We start from the raw sequence: 13064 nt of genomic DNA, 5'->3' as shown, positions 1-13064 counted from the left end.
GACATGGTCTACTTTTGAAAGTTGGAATTAGACACTGGAATACACAGACAAGCTATATTCCAGGGAGTTATTCCAACAGAGAAAATTGACTTGTGACATGAAGAACTGGATGAATATCCTTCTCAGATCCTCAAGGGACAAAGCATTTCGTGAGAACATCAGAATGCCATAAACTTACAAAGGATAGCTGAAATCTGTGCTACTAACGAGGATATAAAGCATCACTTAAATAACTGTAATCTCAGATTAAAACCTTGCCTCCAAGGACACTTTATGGACTTTGAACTGTATATTCTTTGACCTTCCTTTTTGAACTAGGTCCTATTGCGGTTTAACTTTTTATATTTGTTTGCAAGTATAGTTGACATCTCATTTTTATTACTTTCCTCATTTACAAATTTAAAAATTGTTTTTTCTTTTGCACAAGAAAACCTTGCTGTTGGCTCCCTTCTAGGCACTGTGAAACTACACCTTTAAATCACATTGTGTTCAAAGGAAAATAAAACTTTGTTGAGGACAACAAAGGAGGTTAAGAGAGGGGAGTTGATTCACCCCTCATCACCTGTACTACTACTGTCTCACTTTAACAACTACATGTACAGTCATCCAGAGAGATCTGAATTTGAAAGCCTTCCCTCTCTTTCCCAGAAGTCTGTCTTCTCTGTAACTGAACTGTTGTCTCGTTGAAGTTTTCCCACTATTCAATCACGGTTTTGCCTTGGCAAGATCTCTTTTCAACTTACTCAAGTTAATCTTCCTCCCATCAAATATTTTTTATTGTTGATTATATGAAGGATTGTACTCTTCTGCCACTTATCTCAATTTGGTGATTGTATAAGACCTGTTTTGCAAATGTTCACTGATTGAAAGATTTTCCAGTTCATTCCAAAACTGCATTCAACACTGCTTCCCTTCTCCTTGGGCTGGTGGCACACTGACCAAACACGTTCTCTGATAGGCATTTCATGAATTTCTTCCTCCTTTGTCAATTACAGCATTACAATTGCCATCTTTATTTGGATATTCAAAGTTCCGTATTGTCAATACCCTGCAGTTCTTGCACATACTACATTAATCAATGTTTTCTTAATTTCCTTCTGAACTTTGTCTTTTTTGAAATATTTTTCAAGATATTTTTCAAGCAAAAGGGTATTGGCATTTCCTATAGCATTACATAGAAATGTGTCATCCCAATTTTCAGTGGATAGATCTGCATTCAAATTGCATGTCTTCTTCAGTTTGTTGGCATATTTTTTCACTTTTTAAATATTTGTTCATTTTTTTGAACAACATTGTGAATACTGGATGATGATCAGAATTATCAAGCAACATATTTTCTTTCAGAATAAAACCAAAACACTGCGGATGCTCAAAATCTGAAATAAAAATAGAAAGTGCTGGAGAAACTGAGCTATCTCTGGAAGCATCTGTGGAGAGAAAAACCACGTTGAGTTGATATTGAGTCCAGTTCTGAAGAACAGTTATACCGATCCCAAAATAATAACTTTTTGTTTCTCTCTCCACAGATGCTGCTGACTTTCTCTTGAGCTTTGTTTTCTTTTAGCCCTAGAAAAAAATATTATACATTAAAGTTGATGCGTCAAACGTTATTCATGTAGATTTATTTACAAAATGGAAGGAAATAATTTAAATTGAGGAATTTGTGACAGGTTCCATGTTCAGTCAAAATACTGATATTAAAGTATCCCAAAAAATCCACTTTTATTTTTTCAGTTGACGACTTGTTCAACAAATATTCAAATTTATCGAGTAATACTTTTAAGGTTACCCACAGTGTAGCCAATGTACAAAACTCCATTAGTTGGGAATAGTGGTAGAACAACACCTCATGCCTACATTTCAGCATCAATTTGTAATTTTAGCATCAATTATGTGGAAGCTGCTTTAAGGATAGAGTGGTTGAGCGCTTCAACAAATATGAATTGCTCACAGAACTAGCATAGCCTTGTTAGGGGAAGAGATAATGAACAGAGTCGAAGTTTTACAGTGCTAATAACAACGTGATTCAATTCAGTCAGAATGTTTGGGCATTCAAATTTAATCATGCACCTACTCCTAATCTGAAAATGCTCTGAACTTATCCATAAATTTCAAAGACAAAATGCTGTTGATGCTGTAAAACTGAAAGAAAATGCTGGAAATAACAGATCAGGCACCATCTGCAGAAAGATAATCACGGTTCACTCAACAGGTTTATGACTTTTCATTCACAACCTATTAAGTTTGAAAATATAATAGGTTTTGAGAAAGGGGGGAGATGTGTGAAGACAAATATATGGGAAGGTTGGAGAACAGGAAAGATTAAATGAAAATTCACAACAGATCCATGAATATCCATGAGGCTCTATGTATCATCAGCAGTAGCTGAATTGCATTCATTCACAAATATAACCTCCTGGCCACGCACTTCCCTCAGTCCACAAGGCCAAGTTATCAGTCAAGAGTGCAGAAGAGCATGCCAGTTGGAACAGCATCAGCCATACTTTGAAATGAGGTGTCAACCTGGTGACACTCTCACCAAGTACAACTTGTATTCTAACCAATGGAATCAGCATTTGATAGATGGTGCTAAGCAATCCTGTGCCAGTGGATCAGATTAATACTCTGCAGTTATACCACATCCAGTCATAAATTGTGCTGAACAATTAAACAACAGGATGAGGAGGATCTACATACATCCCAATGTTCACCGCTGTGTGTTGGGAGTAAGGCAGGGGGCACCCAGGCATTACCAGATTTCAAGGCTGAGGCATTTGTATTAATGTTTAACCAGAAATGCTGCATAGATGATGCATCTCAGCCGCCTCCTGTGGTTTCCAGAATCTCAGATTTCAACCTTCACTCTGTGTGAGATCCAAAAACAGTTGAAGGCACTGGGTGTGCAAAGGCTATGGGCTGTGACTATGTTCCAGCAATAGTCAAGAGTTGTTAGAGCGTGGAAATGTCCCTGCCATTGACTGAACTGAAGACTTGTACTGCAGAGCTAGCAGCATCTCCCGCCCCCATGCCCCCCACCCTGTGCCAAGTTGTTCCAATGCAGCTACAACACAGGCCTTTACCCAACGATGTAGAAAATTGTCCAGCTCTCAGCTGTCCACAAAATCAGGACAAATCTACACAGTTAATTATTGCTGTCTCAGCCTACTCTGAATCATTAGTACTTAGTCGCCAATTTTTAACAATGCTTAGGTTCAGATCCGACTGGATTACTTACCTCCAGACCTTTTAGATGTGTGAAGAGGCAGGGACTAGAGGGACATGGACCATGTGCAGGCAGATGGGATTAGTAGAGAATGACATTGTGGCTGGTGCAGACATGGTGAACCTGTGCTGCTAAGTTCTTCATGTAGTCTTGATCCAAACATGGTCAAATTGAGTTAAGCTCCAGAGGTGAGGTGAGAGTGACTTCCATAATATCTGGGCAGCAATTGACTATGTTACTAGGAATTCTAGCAAAATTTGAAATAAGGATTGTGAGGAAAACTCTTGATTTTCTAGAATCATAGGTATCACAAGATGGTGCTAGTGATGGAGACTAATCATCTGAATAGTATGGCTGCAGGAATTCCCCAGCATACTGTCTCAGGCCCAAACATCCTCAGTTGCTTTATCAATAGTCTCCTCTCCCTAAGATCAGCTAGCACAAGGTTTGCAACTGATTGTTGATTGATGCTGTTTACGATTTCTCATGGTGAAACTGATCATGCCTGCATGCATTTAGACTGAATAACGCCCAGATTAAGTTGATTAGTGCCAAGTAAATTTTGTCCTTCACAACAGTTGGGAAATGACTACCTTGTATAATAAAATGTAATCAAATCATTGATATTTGGTTTAAAACTCCCTGCAGTTAACATGAATCAAAACTATAATTCCTGTGGCAATAAGAATAGGGTAGACACTGATTATGTCCAGTTGACACAACATCGAGATTTGGAAATAGACTGCTGTTTTTTAATCATTACTGGGACAAGTATTGGGACTCCCTACCAGATTTCCGGCTCGGAATCACCATGCAGAAATGTATCTAAGTGATACCTATATTCGCTGAATGATTCTTTTTTAAAGTTCTTGCGTTTTAAGCATAGAAAATACATGTATGGCTCCATACTCATAACTATAAACAGAAATTGCTGATATTAATATAAACCATTGTTGCATACAATAATGTGGAAGTAACGAAGCACTGACATGCAGGAAATTTAAAATAAATAACAGAAAATACTGGACACTCTCAGCTGGTTGGGCACCATCTCTTGGGAAACGGAGTTAACATTTCAGGCCTGTGATCCTTCATCAGAACTGTGAAAGTACTCTCTTGTATAACATTAAACTGTCTTAATCAGCAAATTACAACAAACTCTTTAACCATAATCTGCTGTTCCGGTTCTTGCAAAATCCTTGCTGTAATTGTGTTTATCAGCGTGACCGGGAATGATTATAAGCTTTAAGAATTGATACTGATTTTCTTTATTTTCCTAGCCAAGCAGAACACTAGTCATGACGAGTATGCCTTCAGAGTAAGTACTAAATTTCATTTTATTTTGATTTTCCCTGAACCTTAATAAAAAGTTCTAACCTTGGAAAGTTGGCAGCTTCATGCTGTTGTATGTTCAGATGGAAGCTAGATCTAACATGATAAAGAATGTATTATGTTGAGTTAAAAATAATGTGTAAAGAAACTTGTGCTAAAACAGGAGTGAAGTTTAGTTCTTCAACAGTAGTTGTCTTTGTGCGCTCTGTAGAAATTGCTCTCAATAGCGTTATTTTATTTCTGGTTTCTTGCATTAAAACAAAATGTCACCCATTAAAACCTTTTATATGAAAACAACAGTAAGCCATCCCTTTTCTCATATTTAGGTGCAACTTTAAATTGAAAGTATATGTTTTTTTTCCCCTTTGTTTTCCTCAAATCTCTTGAGGACAGTGATTCCTGGCTCAGTAGGTGGAATCTATCAATAATGTATTTAATTCACCAAGTATATAGTTTTGAATTCTAACTTCTTTGGATCTCCATTGAGCTCCTTTGTTCTGATGACCTTTAGCCTTACATATGGTCTGAAACAATCAAGGCTGTATGAGTAAATTAAGAAACAGTGATAAAATGATGCTGGCTTTTAGACTCCAGGTTCTGGGGCTTGTAGATGTTAGCTTGCAGGCTCTGGGAAGTGCAACCAAAAGCAGAAGGTTGTGATCCCTCCTTTTCAGCACTGGAGAAGAATAACTTTTTCGCATGTATGATTCTCGGTAGCCATCATCAAGAAAGGCAATGTTGTCTCCGGATTTTTTTTTTCAAGTTTTAATCTACCCACACACATTTGTGCAAAATACCTTCAGTGTCCATTTACTGTTTGCTTCATTCTTGCTATGGTCCATGAATGTTGTGCATGGTGTAAGACCAGATGCCGCCAGTTTCCATTTACTGCATTCTGATATGACACAAACCCTTATACCCATGTGCATCTCCTTTATCTGGCACTCTATTGATTTCCTGAGATTCCACGACACCACCACCCAATATTAGATATTTGCTCCTGTCCACAAAATTTATTAGATGTCACAACGTTTGTTTGATCATTTAGCTTGTAAAGATGGTTTCAACAGCTGCATACATCACTGGTTTTCCCTTTAGCATTCCAGCATTTTGCAGCAAAGAGCTTTTTGGCAAAAAATTGAAGTTGCACTTTATCCTGATACAGTGATTAAATTATTTGTCGTAGCTGCCAAACTCAAGATAACTGCTCTGATCTCCAGACCATGACAACCTAGTTAACATGACCAACTCTCCTACTTTCTGGTACTTCGGTACTTCAGCAGCTGCATTCACTACACTAAAAATGTTTTTTTCTGCAGATGACTCTATCACTCTGTAGCTTTCTTGCTATGTCAGATTCGTCTTTTCATTTAATACGAGTCACAGTCTGAACATCATCAGGTGGTAAACCTGTTTGAATTCATGTAAGTGATGCTGTCTGGAAAAAGACAAATTCCTTCTTGAACTCTACTTTCCCATTCCATTCCTATGTTCAAACAGTTGTTCCTTGTAAAAGATTCTGATCCATTTTTTAGAAGTCTGCTGCGTATTTTTACAAATTTCTCTGACTCTCATTTTTCCTACTGTGTTTGTTGACTTTAGGCAATGTCATCTCTTTTACAATCTCTTTCACAATCTGCCTTGCCTATCTACACCTCTTTACTGACTGGCTACCTGCAGTCATTAAATTCTCATTTCTTGATTTGTGCTTAATTCTACAGCTCAATCTCTGATTTGTCCTACTTTTGCCAATATTTGCATGTTGACTGCAACCAAGCTCACCTTGTTGCCTCTCGCCCTCTGACGTATACCCTGCTGTCTCCTTGTACATACAATTTAATATGGCCCCACCAGCCTCCATATCTTTCTCTTCTGTATTCCCATGAATCTTTTCCTCCTGCTCCCAATGTATGACCTTCCTATGTTCTCAATTTATCATTCTCTGTTTTGTGTTCAGCCTAGCAACCTTCAGTTCTAACACCAAGCCTGAGCATCTCATCAATTTATTTTAGTATTGAGACTACATATCTTGGCGCCACTTTGCACAATCATCTTTCTCACTGCCACTGTTCATCTTCAAACCTTCATGTTTTTGTCACCTTTGAAGTTCTGTCTTATTTCAGCCCATATTGTCCACATTTATCCTTTTTTCAAATGAAATCTTCTTCTGGATCATGGTCTCTTCACTATCCTCTGATCAGTTAATGAAGCTTCCGGTCTAGTGCTTGTCAGAATTGTCATACAACGCACTGTTCAGTCATTAGCCCACACTCTTTCTAAATGGAAATCATTGTTCACTCATCAAAGAATTACCTATTAGCACTTGTTCCTTGATATCTTGCTTGATGTTTCTGGCCATTATCTCATTCGTGCAGTTATCTTCAGTGATCCCCAAGGATCCTTCCTTGGTCTCCTCCTGTTTCTCAGCTACATGCTGTTTTTCATGATATGATGTAGACACATACATGCCAGTTTTCACATGTATGCTGAAAGCACCCAGTTCCAAGTCTGCATCATTCTCTCAAACCGTCTCTCCAACTTGTCAGATCGATTGTCCAATATAAAGCATTGAGTGAGCAGAAATTTCCTCCAATTAAATAACAGAGAACGTCACAATCTCTGTTCCCAGGGTACAAACTCCATCTGTCATCCAGGCTACTGTCTGAGGTTAAACCAGACTATTCATAACCATACTGTTCTCTTTGGCCTTGATATGAGTTTCAACTATTTATCTGGGCCGTCAGTATGACTGTTTATTTCCATCTGCAAAATGTTGCGCAACTCCTTCCTTTCCTCCATTCATCTGCTGAAATCACCAGACATGATTATTGTAATGCATTCTTGGCAGGTCTCCCACATTCTACTCTCTATCAATTTGTCATCAGCTAAAACTTTGCTGCTGTATCTTTAATTTCAGCATGTCAGTTCACCCAGCATCGTTGTGCTTACAAACCTACTTTGGTTCCTGGTTAAAATCTTACATTTCTCATCCTTGTTTTCAAATTGTTCTGTGGTTTCATTCTTATCCATCTATGTAATGCCCTGCAGCCTCATAACCATGCTTCTGGTTGTGGTTTTAAGCTGATTGAACCCTCAGTGCTGGAATCCTACCCAAAACCTCCTGCCTCCTCTTTCAGGTTCTCCTTAATATTTAATTTTTTGATCAAGCTTTTGGTCATCTTTGTCAGTGTCTCGTTATGCAGGGAGGGTTAAGATGCAGTAGAGCAGTCGTGATAAGGAACTGTATAGTCAGGGGCACAGGTATTTCTGTGGCCACAAAAAAAACCTCCAGGGTTGTGTGTTGCCTCCCCATTGCCAGGGTCAAGGATGTCTCTGAGCAGGCATGAGACATTCTCAAACGGGAGGGCGAGCAGGCAGACGTTGCAGCACAAGTTGGTACTAACGACATAGGCAGGATATAGTACAAGGTCCTGCAAAGGGAGTTCAGAGTGTTAGGTAGTAAATTGAAAAACAGGATCTTGGTGGTTGTAATGTCAGGATTACACCCTAAAGTCACATGCCATGAGGTGAGGAATTGGAAGATACCACAGTTAAATACCTGGCAAAAGAGGTGGTGTAGGAGGGAGGCCTTCAGATATGTGGATTATTGGGATGCCTTCCAGGGCAGGTGGGACCTGTACAAGGAGGACAGGTTGCAAACTGGAGGAGCACCAACGTCCTGTCAGGGAGGTTTGCTCGTGTCACTCAGGAGTGTTTAAACTAGTGTAGCAGGGTTGTCGGAACAGAACAATAGGTCAGCAAGTGAAATGATGAATTAGAGACTAAAGCCACTGAGGCCAAAATGAAGAACAGATGGGGGAGGTAATTTAATATGGTGGGACTGGCAGTCTGAAGTGTATTTGTTTAAACATGAGAAGTATGACAGGTAAGGGAGATGAACTTTGAGCTTGGATTAGTACATTTAACTGTGATGTTGTAGCTATTAGAGATTTTGTTGAGAGAAGACAAGGCTGGCAACGTAATATTCTGGGATTTAGATGTTTCAGGTCAGATAGAGAGGGATGTGAACGAGGTGGGAGAGTTGCATTAGTCGTTATGGAGAATAACACAGCTGTACTGAGGGAGGATACCTTGGAGTGCTCATCCAGCAAGGCCATGTGGGTAGAAGTCAGGAGTAGGAAGGGTGCAATAACTTTGGGGTTGCACTAGAGGCCTCCCAACAGAAGTGGAAGATAGAGCAACAGATATGTGGACAAATTATGGAACAATTTTAGAACACCAGGGTTGTTGTGGGGGTGATTTTAATTTCCCCTGAATTGACTGGGATCTGCTTAGTGCCAGCAGCTTGTATGATGAGGGGGAAGTCTTGTTAGGTGCATCGAAGATGGTTTCTTAAGACAATATGTAAACAGTCCAACTCGGGAAGAGACCATACTAGATCTGGTATTGGGGAATGAGCCTAGCCTGGTGATCGAAGTTTCAGTGCGGGTGCATTTTGAGAACAGTAAGATTTAAGTTAATTATGGGTAAGGATAAGAGTAGTCATCGGGTATAACTACTAAACTGGGGAAAGGCAAACTGCAACAAAATTAGGCTGGAACTGGGAAATGTAGATTGAGGATGGCTGTTTGAGGGTAAATCCACATCTGTCATGAGTCTTTTAAAGGCCGAACGATTAGAATTCAGGAGTAGCATGTTCCTGTGAAAATGAAGAATAGGCATGGCACGATTTAGCAACCTTGGGTGACAAGAAATTATGGGCTTAGCCAAAAAGAAAAAAGAGGCATTCATAAGGTTTAGGAAACTGAAGACAGACCAAGCCCTCAAAGAATGTAAAGAAAGCAGGAAAGAACTTAAACAAGGCGTTAGGTAGGCGAAAAGGGGCTGACAGGAAACAAACAGGAATAAGGAAAATCCCAGGGCATTTTATACACCAATAAGGAGCAAGAGGATAGCTGGAGAAAGGTTTGGTCCACGCAAGGCCAAAGGAGGAATTTGTACGTGGAGCCAAAGGAAGCACGTGAGGTCCTTAGCGAATACCTTTCATCAGTATTCACAACAGAGAAGGACATCGTGACTGGTGAGTCATGAGAGGGATATGTTGATATTCTAAGACATGTCGGTATAAAAAAAAGAGGTAGCATTGTATGTTTTGAAGAGCGTTGGGATAGACAAGTCCCAAGGACCACATGGGATATATCCCAGAATACTGAGAGGTGCAAGGGAGGAAATTGCTGGGGTCTTGTACAAAATCTTTGGATCTTCTTTAGTCACAGGAGAGGTCCTAGAGGAGTGGAGAATAGCCAATGTTATTCCTTTGTTTAAGAAGGGTAATAGGGGTAATCTGGGAAATTACAGGTCAATGAGCCTTAGATCAGTGGTAGGTAAATTGTTGGAGAAGATTCTTAGGGACATAATTCACCCACATTTGGAAAACTATGGACTTGTAAACAATAGGCAGCATGGCTTTGGGAAGAGGAGGTAGTGTCTCATAAACTTGGTTGAGTTTTTTGAGGAAGTGACAAAGGTGTTTGATAAGGGCAGGGCGTTGGTTGTTGTCTGCATGGCCTTTAGCAGCAAGGCCTTTGACAAGGTCCCTCGTGGTATGCTGATACAGAAGGTGAATCACCTGGAATCTGCAGTGATCTGGTAAGATAGATAGCTTGGTCATAGAAGATGGTTGCGGCGGAAGGGTGTTTTTCTGGCTGGAGATCTGTGACAGGGTGTTCCACAGGCACCAGTGTTTGAACTCCTGTCATTTGTTGTTAAATAATTTTTAGGAGAATGTAGGTGGTTTGATTATGGAAAACACAAAGATTGGGGGAGCTATGGGTCATGAGGAGGATTGCCAAAGGTTACAGCAGAACATAGATTATCTGGAGACTTGGGCAGAGAAATGGCAGGTGGAATTTAATCTGGACAAATTTGAGGCGATGCATTTTGGAACGTCCAGTGCAGGAGGGAAATGGCAGAACTTCTAGAAGCATTAACATACAGAGGGATATAAGCATTAAAGGTCCACAGTTCCCAGAAAGTGACAACAAAAGTGGATAAGGTAGTCACAAAGGTGTATGGCATGTTTGCCTTCATCAGTCAGGGCATAGTGTATAAAAATTGGCAAGTCATGTTGCAGCTGTATAGAACTTAAGTTCAGCCACATTTGGAATATTGCATACAGTTCTGGTCACTACACTGCTAGCAGGATGTGGAGGCTTTCAACAGAGTAGAGAAAAAGTTTACCACGATGTTGCCTGGTTTAGAAGGTAATTGCTATGAGGAAAGATTGAAAAAAACTTGTTTTGTTTTCACTTGAATGTCAGAGGTTAAGGGACAACCTGCTAAAGGTTTGCAAAATTATGAGAAGCATGGATAGAATGGATATTAGGAATCTTTTACCAAGCGTAGAAATGTTTAAGGTGTACCATAGGTTTAAAGTAAAAGGGGGGAAGTCTAAAGGAGATGTGACAGGCAAGTTTTTTAACAAAGCAGATACTATCACAATGTTTTAAGAGGCATCTTGACAGATATTTGAAAGGCAGGGAGTAGAGGAATAGGGAACAAATAGAGGCAAAAGTTTTTTAGTTTAGAAAGGCGTCATGTGTCAGTGCATGCTTGGTGGGCTGAAGGGCCTGTTCCTAAGCTGTACTGCTCTTTGTTCTTTGAATATTACTTGCCAGTTGTCTGCTGAAACTTGGATATTGTTCAGATCTTACTGCGTTTGAACGTGGTCTGGTTCAGTATCTGAGGAGTCACAAATGGTGCTGAACATTGTGATATCATTGGCAAATATCCCCGCTTCTGGCCAATAGTTACCCCTAATTGAAAATCATAAAAAAAGGATCAAATTATTAACACATTTCTGTTTGTAGGACTTTGTGTACAAAATTAATTCTCATATTTCCTCCAACAGTGACTACACTTCAAAAATACTCTGTGCCCATAATGCACTTTGCGATGTCTGTTTGCATGTAACATCATTTACGTCACTCATCTATTGTATCCATTTTTATAAGCAACACTAGCCTTTCAATCATAAACCTTACAGCACAGAAGGACTTTCAACCCATTGAATCTGCCAGATCTTTGAAACAGCTGCCCAATTAGTTTCACTCTCCTGGTCTTTACCCACTGCCCTCTAAAGGTCTCCTCTAAAAAAAAAATATCCAATTCTCTTTTGAAGGTTACTATTGAACTTGTTTCCACTACATTTTCACATGTTGCCTGGAACATTTCCCAAATATCTTCAATCTGAACTCTGGTTATTGATCTTTCAATGGCAGAGAAGTACAGCTGTGATAGTATGGTCCATGTCATCTATTCATAACATTTTACAGCAACTCTTTGATAGTATATTATATAAAAGATATTTTAAATGTTTTTTTTTCAAACAGGAATCAGATTATTGTAATTCAAGTTGTGAAACAGCTCGGTGGCTTTTTGTTCTCGGACCAAGTGAATGAAACAACTACTCATGTTGTCGCAGGACACTCACGGCGTACATTGAATGTCTTGTTTGGAATTGCCCAAGGGTGTTGGATCTTGTCCTTTGACTGGGTAGGTTAACCTTACAGAATCACCCATGCTTCAGTGTACTTTACCAAACAATCCTTGAGGAAATGCAAAAGAAATTAACAGATTTGCAAAAGTGCCACATGAAAGGTAATTGCAGAAAGTTGTCGGGGGTAACATATTGGCATAGATGAAGATTGAATGGATAACCGGAAACAGAGAGTAGGCAGATATGGTCTTTTTCAGATTGGCAGAATGTAATGAATTATGTGCCACAGGGATTGCTGCTACAACCTGAACTGTTTACCATTTATAAAAGTGACTTGGAAGAAGGGATGGAAGGCATTGTTGTCGAATTTGCTGGTGACACAGAGATAAATAGGAAGCTAAGTTGTGAAGAGGATATAGATAGGCTAAGCAAGTGGGCAAAGATATGGCAAATGGAGAATAATGTGGGAAAATGTGCAATTGTCCATTAAAAATAAAGAATATTATTGAATAGTGAGCAAATATGGAGCTCAGAGGTGTAGTGGGATTTTGGTGTCTTTGTGCATGAATTATCCAGATACGGTGAGTATTTAAGAAGGCTAATAGATTGTTATAATTTATTGTGAGAGGAATTGAATATATAGTTAGAGAGGTTATGCTTCAGTTAGACAGGGCATGGTGAGCCCACACTTGAGGTACTGTGCACAATATCCTTATTTAAGGGAAGATCTAAACGTTTGAAACAGTTTAGAGATGGATTACTGCACTAATAAATAGGATGGGTGGAACAAAAACAGAGATTGCTGGAAAATTTCAGGTCTGGCAGCATCTGTGGAGAGAAATCAGAGTTGATGTTTCTGGTCCAGTCAACCTTCTTCATAGCAGGTGGTGGGGTATCTTATGAGGAAAATTTGGAAAGACTAAGCTTGTAACCACTGAAAATTCAAAGAATAAAAGGCAAACTTGATTGAAACATGCAAAAACCTGAGGGGTATTGTCAGGGTAGCTGTGGAGAGGATGTTTGCTCTAATAAATCTAGAACCAGCATGAC

General features: G+C 39.5%; 1 protein-coding gene across 1 annotated transcript in view; it reads left to right on the top strand.

Moving 5' to 3' along the window:
* The window catches only part of mcph1 (microcephalin 1), a 265997-nt gene that overhangs the window by 68502 nt on the left and 184431 nt on the right, over positions 1–13064 (top strand). The window contains exons 9-10 of the mRNA XM_048597101.1: positions 4504–4541; positions 11908–12070. Coding sequence (XP_048453058.1) covers positions 4504–4541; positions 11908–12070 — 201 coding nt within the window. The remainder of the gene's footprint in view (positions 1–4503; positions 4542–11907; positions 12071–13064) is intronic.

This window comes from Rhincodon typus, chromosome 5, assembly GCF_021869965.1.
Source record: "Rhincodon typus isolate 14 chromosome 5, sRhiTyp1.1, whole genome shotgun sequence".
NCBI classification, from domain to species: domain Eukaryota; kingdom Metazoa; phylum Chordata; class Chondrichthyes; order Orectolobiformes; family Rhincodontidae; genus Rhincodon; species Rhincodon typus.
Note: the sequence above shows the minus strand (reverse complement) of the source record. Positions and strands in the feature narration are given on the sequence as shown.